The sequence below is a fragment of the Gadus chalcogrammus genome, chromosome 6, assembly GCF_026213295.1.
Source record: "Gadus chalcogrammus isolate NIFS_2021 chromosome 6, NIFS_Gcha_1.0, whole genome shotgun sequence".
Lineage (NCBI taxonomy): Eukaryota > Metazoa > Chordata > Actinopteri > Gadiformes > Gadidae > Gadus > Gadus chalcogrammus.
The window spans coordinates 6775607-6783106 of NC_079417.1; the positions used below are offsets into that span (position 1 = coordinate 6775607).

Below are 7500 nucleotides of genomic sequence, written 5' to 3' on the forward strand. Positions count from 1 at the left end.
TTATAACGTGTGTGTGCAACATCCTATAGTTGTTCACGTTATCACATGCAACATTTCGAATGTATCTCCCTTGTGTTATGACTATTTAATGTTTATTTATTTGGTTGCATTCATCGCTTCACTGGTTTTCATCAGCAGAGCCCTGCTATTCCTTCCACTGTCACCGAGAATGTAAATTAAATTGAGACTGGATACTGTTAAGCCACAGCAGGCCTACACACACACACACACACACACACACACACACACACACACACACACACACACACACACACACACACACACACACACACACACACACACACACACACACACACACACTGTTGAGCTACTGCAGACACACACACACACTCAATAGATAGATAGATGTTGCTGCTTGTTTTGAAGATCTCCCTGGTCTTCAGATCCCAGCCCAGCCAGACCCTGATGTTTCTCCCTGCCCCCGACTTCTGTGTCTGTATGTGTGTGTGTGTGTGTGTGTGTGTGGGGGGGGGGGGGTTGTGTGTGTGTGTGTGTGTGTGTGTGTGTGTGTGTGTGTGTGTGTGTGTACTATCCCCTACTACTCCCTACAAGTGAGGTAATTCCCACTCTTTGCTGTGTCCCCCTCCCTCCCTCTCTTTCCCTCTCTCTATCTACCTCCCTCTCTCCCTCCCCCCCTCTCTCCCCTCCCCCGGCTCCCTCCCTCCCTCCCTCTCTCGCTCTCTCTCCCTTGCAGCTGGGCAGCTACTGTCAGACTGCGTGGAGGACCGCAACTACCGCAACTACTATTACTACCGCTGGGCTGTCTGGACAGGAGCTTGCACGCCCTGTCCTTCTCGCTCTCCCTCCCTCTCTCTCTCTCTCTCTCTCTCTCTCTCTCTCCCTCTGGCTGAGACACACACACGTGCACGCACACGGTGAGCGTCGGTGTGTGTGTGTGTGTGTGTGTGTGTGTGTGTGTGTGTGTGAGAGTGGTGGAGCCTGCTGTGTGTGCTGCAGACTAAAGAGTTGGGAGAAGAGCGGACCAGAGCCAGTCACTACCATGCTAGAGCAGGGAGAAGGGCTGCTCGCTGCCCAGGCGCCCCTGCGTCTCTGCAGCCCCATTCGCCCTCTACTGCTCCTGGGTCTGGTGCTCTGGCTCAGCGCGCTAACGGTTAACGGTGAGTCCTCCCTTCTCTTCCTTTTATTCAGCTTCTTTCACTTTTTTTCCCTTCGGCTTGACAGCGTCTGCTGTTGCTCGCTACAACAGTGTGGGTCAAGTTTGCCTTTCCGAACACTTGCTGCGTATCTAGAGTCTTGCGGAGACCTTTGGTTTGGGGGGAAAAAGGGTGATGGTGTTAACTAAAATATTCACACTTGCTCTTCTGCAATGAGACTTTGGACAAATTATTATTTTCTGTGTTAGCCCCTGCTGTGCTGCTGCCTGGCTCTAAGCAACAGTCGCGGAGTCCTTGTGTTTTCATTCGGTTCTATCAGTTCACAATGGCCAGGCACTGCTGCCCGGCTGTTATATACAAGATTACACAATAAATGTTGAATTCACCCGAAGGAAACGCGTGCGTTGAATAATAGTAAACATTTTGAAATTGAGGGTGTTTTGGGCTTTAGATGAGATTCCTCTCTATTGTGTTGTTTAAAGCATTGCGGTTGAATTGTATTTTTCAAATGAACGCTTCATTTGACAGCAGCATCTTACATGCAAACCTCTAACCTTTAGAAAAGAGCCTTTTTGGAATTTGACCAATTGATGATCTTCGTGATCTAATTTGTTTTCATTTGAATGAGTTAAGCGTTAAGCTCAGAGCATTTCATAAGAGCGGTCTTTGAGAGTTTTATTGCTTGACCCTGAGTCCCCTTCAGCTCTTCTGCCCTAGGTAGATCCGCTGACGCTACAGAGCTGGCATCAGTCTAGCACGGCTCTCGGTTTCTTTTTCCCGTTTTTTTTTGTTTGCTTCTTCCTGCGTGCGGCTCATCTTTCCGGACACATACTGTCTATTATCTCCTCCACCGTGGTGGTAACTCATAATACTGGACCAATTGATATCCCTTCTGAGAAACATCACTTGAGAAATCATCCCTCATGAAAAATCCTGGCTGTCGTTCCCAATTCAGAACTTCATTTCTTCACTGATGGATTATCAACATGCGCTTCACTCTCGGGCCCGGCGAGATATTTAAGAGGCGGTTGGGAGAGGAGGAGGAGGAGGAGGAGGAGGAGGAGGAGGAGGAGGAGGAGGTGGGATGTCAGGGACGGCCGTTGTTGTTTTAACACCCTGGAGACACTTTGTCCCGGACCATGTTTGGTATCTGGAGTGTGGCGGTCGGGGGGGGTCCGGGGAGAGAGCGGGTCACGATCAACACTCGTTGTGGCCACTACTTCCCCGCTGCACACCACCTCCCCCAGCACACACACACACACACACACACACACACACGCACACGCACAGACACACAGACACACAGACACACAGACACACAGACACACAGACACACACACACACACACACACACACACACACACACACACGCACACGCACAGACACACAGACACACAGACACACAGACACACAGACACACACACACACACACACACACACACACACACACACACACACACACACACACCCCAGCCACTCCTACGCCCCACCTGGTGCGGAGTGCTGCGTCAATGCTGGCAAGGTCACAGAGACTTTTGTTTTGCACACGTGACGGTTTGGAAGTTGTTTAGTGATATTGATGGGCTGCAGCTTGCTCCTTTCATCACGTTTTCGAGCCTTATTTGGTGCCGGACCCCCAATATACTTGGGTACCTCATGTGGCTTAGAATGGGGGGGGGGGGGGGGGGGGAATGGGAGGAAAGCTCCTCGTGTTGTATATTATCTTCGGTTGTGTTGTCAAATCACGACGACGATGGCGTTTTAACCTACGAGTCTATACGTCGGCCCCCCCCCCCCCCTGGCCCCGGCCAGAGGGGGTACGCAACAAACGCCCCACTCTCCCGCCGTATCCACTGCGCTCTGTTGGTGTCACACACTCTCGGAGTGGTGCCGTGACCCCCCCCCCTGATTCTGTGTGACCCTCTCTTCCCCTCGTCCATCTTTCCGCTTTCCATTGTCGGCGGTGGAGGCGGTCTCTCCGACGCAGAGGGACCCCCTGTCCCTTTCGGCCCCTTTGTTTCGGATCCCCCGGCTCCCCTCGGTGGAAACTGCAGGGGCCTTTTCTTTGGCCTTTTTGTGTTCTGTTCCTATCTCAAGGCCCAGTTTTTTTGCCGATGAGCTCATGGTTGTTTGTGATCGCTCACTTGTAAAGTTGCCTTGGTGGAGTTAGTTTTATGATTTATGCATGAACCTTTAGGCTCGGTTGAAACAGATGAAGGGGATCTGCTGGGCGCCTGCCAATAACAACACACCTGGATATTGGAGGGGGATGTTCCCTGGTCGGCTCTCTAATTTTTAGATAGCAATAAATCACCAGCACCGGTCTATCTCTTCACTTTCGTGTGTGTGTGTGTTTGTGTGTGTGTGTGTGTGTGTGTGTGTGTGTGTGTGTGTGTGTGTGTGTGTGTGTGTTTATGTGTGTGTGTTTGTGTGTGTTTGTGTGTGCTTGTAATTCTCTAAGCAACATTCATTTGTCTTTCTTTCATCTTTTTTGATTAGTCTATTGTGTGAAATTATACCCAAATAAGAAATACATTTTGATTTTAATTGTATACAGGCTCTTAACTTATCTTCATCAAACCATTGATTTCAATAGATCCCCTATTTTATCCACAAACTGAGGCTCCCTTGAATTTTGGTGACCACAGTCACTATAACCTTATTGCTCCACCTACAGGTGAATTAATAATAATTCACCCAGTGTGAATCTAACTTCCTAATTTCCTTCATCAATTTTCAAATAGATGTGTGGTTTTGATATTATTTTGCATTTTCTTAGCCTCGTATTGTTATTCCATGCCTAGCTACTAATAGCCTTCTTCTAGTATCAAAAACAACAAAGATGTGGAATTGAAGACAACTTTTAGAAAAATTTGAGAAAAAGTATTACTCCTGTAGCCTTGGGATGGCGTCTAACATTACCAAATGGTTTGAATCAAATTTGAAAATTGTTTTATTTTATTTTTTGGCCTTGGGCTGGTTAGCAACAGGCCCATTCATTGGTTGACACACTGATGATTGATTGGACCAGCAAGCGCCTCATTCATTGGCTGACACAAGAGATGATTGATTATCTCGGAAAAGCAAGTGCACCGTGATTCATTGAGTAAATATTTGGTTTCTGAAATACTGTATGGACATATGAGGTGAGTGAATCGAGTGAGCAGGGTGGCTATCGCTTCCCAGTGCAGTGTGTATTCGTGTGTGAATTAGTTGTCCATCTCTTGCCTCTTTCCCCTGTTCCTCTCTCTGTCGGTTTCTCTGTTGAGATGTTGCCTCTCACGAATACCTGGGGTAGCGTGAACGAGCGTCTAGACTGGATAAGCTAATGTTTCCTGGAACTCCAGGCCATAGGTAGAGTGGAGTCATTGTGGGTCTTAGATGGCCACAGTGTTGTGACTACACAGGGCTCTCAGTTTGCCCCACAGCGTGGCTGGGCTATTATTCCTATAGGGAAGAAGTAAACGGAAGTGTGTCCTTCCAAGTGTCTGTTTGTCCGTGTGTCCATATGTGTGTGTGTGTGTGTGTGTGTGTGTGTCTGTGTGTGTGTGTGTGTGTCTGTGTGTGTGTGTGTGTGTGTGTGTGTGTGTGTGTGTGTGTGTGTGTGTGTGTGTGTGTGTGTGTGTGTGTGTGTGTGTCTCAACGAAACTCAAGGCATGTGCACACACACACGCGCGTGCACGCACGCATGCACACACGTACTGACACACACACACACACACACACACACACACACACACACACACACACACACACACACACACACACACACACACACACACACACACACACACACACACACACACACACACAGTGCCATACACACACACTTGGAAGCACACACATCCTCTGTGCCCTTCCACCTACGCGAGACTGCAGCCTTCACGGTGAGTTCTGGGAAGAGAGCAGTAAACGTGATAGCTTACATTTCATTGTCCTTGGTGGAAATAAGCACGGCCATATCGCCTTTCACAGTCAAAGCACTGCCAGTTGCTCTGCCTATGTCATTGCCCGCTAATGAGGCCTTGTTTCTCTTTTCCCCCACGTTTTTTGTTTTCCCCTCCACTATCCCCTTGCCTGATGTAGTTTAGAATAGAACACCTGCTCTTTGGATCGTTTTTGTTCGCCCATGTTTTCTTTCCTCTCCGGGTCGGCTCCAAGGTTGCAGGCTGCTGTCTGACCCGGCCCGTCCTCTGCACTGTCTGTCCGGTCTTTTCATGGCTCCCATGATTCACCAGCGCTCTATGCTGTTTTGGCTTCCCCGTCCTGGTTTGAAATGTCAAACGATTCAGAGCGTAGACATTACTCACTCGTCGCCCATGTGCATGTCGTGGCTGGTGGTCTGTTTTGTTTTTGGCCAGAACTTTTTTTTCTGACAAACTGGGTTATCACAACTGTTTGACTTTAATGGCACGGCCGATGTTTAACTGATCCTGGTGTTTGATATGTTAGGGGGTTTGGTTTGAGAGATGACACAGCGAAAAAGCGTAGCTTTCTCTGGATCCATTTACTCGAATTATTCTGATATGGATAAGGAGGTAAAGACTTAAAATTGCGAAAAATATTTATCTTGACTATCCTTTGAAAGCTTTCAATGCTCAAAGTCGGTAACCCTTTAAAACACCCAATACGAAAACAGTTGATTCGAAATAAAGATAAAATAACTTTTCCATATTGTGAGGGATCAGAAACAAGAGGTTTGATGTTGAATGAAGGTGGAAGGTGGAAGGTTAGGGGAAGTGTGGGGAGTTTAGGAAGCACAAGGTCTCACATCCTGTAACGGATCCAGATCCAGTAACTTGCACCCCAGTAAGATTAGCGCCCTGGCTCCCACTTCTGAAGACACAGCTGGCCAGAGGAGGACCTGGCTCTGTGCGTGTGTGTGTGTCTGTTTGTGTGTGTGTGTGTGTGTGTGTGTGCGTGTTTGTGTGTGCGTGTGCGTGTGTGTGTGTAAAATACAATCTTAATCTAATATATTATAACACAAATCTCCATGTACCCTCATTAAATATTAATCAACGCAGAAATCTATTCTAAAAACTTTACGAAATCCTTTCTTGATGTCATTGGACTTATTCCATGATAATTTTGTGTTTATTTTTTAGAATCTGTAAAGCCTTCACATTAGACTGTTGCTTTGTGGTACGCCCCTAACCACACGGAGGTCCCAGGCTTGAAGCCAGTTTGCATTAGAAAGCACCTTCTCTACTTGTTCGCCTGAGTTTTTTCCCAACAATATGCCGGCCAGCCCCTGCTCCACATGGTGTACTGGCCAGTGCTTCTCAGCAAGGGCATTCTGAAAGCCATGCATTCTCACGTGTCCATCAAACACCGGTTCATTTTCGTACATTTCTGATACAACAGTTGTGTGTTGGTTAGTGTCTTAACGTGTGTGGGTGGTGTGTGGGATGCCATGACATGTCTGGAGCATATCGCAGAGCAACACAACAAGTGATACGAAACAATCCAGTGACGGATAGCTAACAGGTGAGGCAGATGGAGCTAAGCTGGCTGCCACAGCTTTAGTGCGCTGGGAATATAGAGGCTTAGGTTTTTCCATAAACTCTCACTACCTCCATAATCCTCCACCCTGCACTCCCACACACACGGCCCCACCTGCTCCAAGTGACTGCAAGAGCTTTTCTTTTTCTCTTTTCTCTTTGGGATGTGGATCGGTGGGAGCGGTGTGTATGCGGGGGTCTCGCCCGTAACTTGTACATGCGCCGAAAAAATGTGGCTCCTTTAGCCCCCAGTGCGCAGTGCAAAAAAAAAAAAAAAAAACTCTAAATGCGGGCTCATTAAAACATGCTGGCCCTCTTGTTGTGCGAGGGGTTCAAACGATGACTACCCTGACCCATTTGTGTCCTCCCGACACATTGTTAGATAAACAGCGCATGATGCCAGCGGGAGAATAGCAGCGGCCGTGGTCTGTCCTGTTGGCAGACAGAAGGGGAGGGGAGGACAGGATATGGGGAGAGGGGAGAGAGAAGGGGTGCAGATGAGAGGGTGGGAGAGCTGAGGGGAGAGGAGAGAAGAGGAGAAGTAAAGGACAGAATAGAAGAGTGGAAGAGAGGGTTATTAGCTGAAGCAAATATGAGGCAAGGCAAAACAATGTCCTCATCTTCTTTCTCAGCCCAGGAAGGTGCTAAGATTCACCTCTTATAAACGGAGACAGTGGAGAATAAATCAATGTGTTTCTATTTTTTGTGGTCATTTGTCCATGTCAGGGATATTCAATTAAAACCTACAGCCGTCCGTGTAATGGAGACACTGACCATACCCTGAGATAGATGTCTAATGTGAGGCTGTGTGCACATGTTTAAAGGTGTGTGCGTGTGTGCGTGTGTGTGTGTGTGTGTGTGTG

At 47.9% G+C, this 7500-nt stretch overlaps 1 protein-coding gene across 3 annotated transcripts in view; it reads left to right on the forward strand.

The window, feature by feature from the left end:
• Positions 1–7500, forward strand: part of bmpr1ba (bone morphogenetic protein receptor, type IBa) — a 65194-nt gene that overhangs the window by 37303 nt on the left and 20391 nt on the right. For all 3 annotated transcript variants that reach the window (XM_056591790.1, XM_056591788.1, XM_056591789.1), the window contains one exon: positions 716–1139. In XM_056591790.1, the coding sequence (XP_056447765.1) occupies positions 1022–1139 (118 nt within the window). In that variant the 5' untranslated portion in view covers positions 716–1021. The remainder of the gene's footprint in view (positions 1–715; positions 1140–7500) is intronic.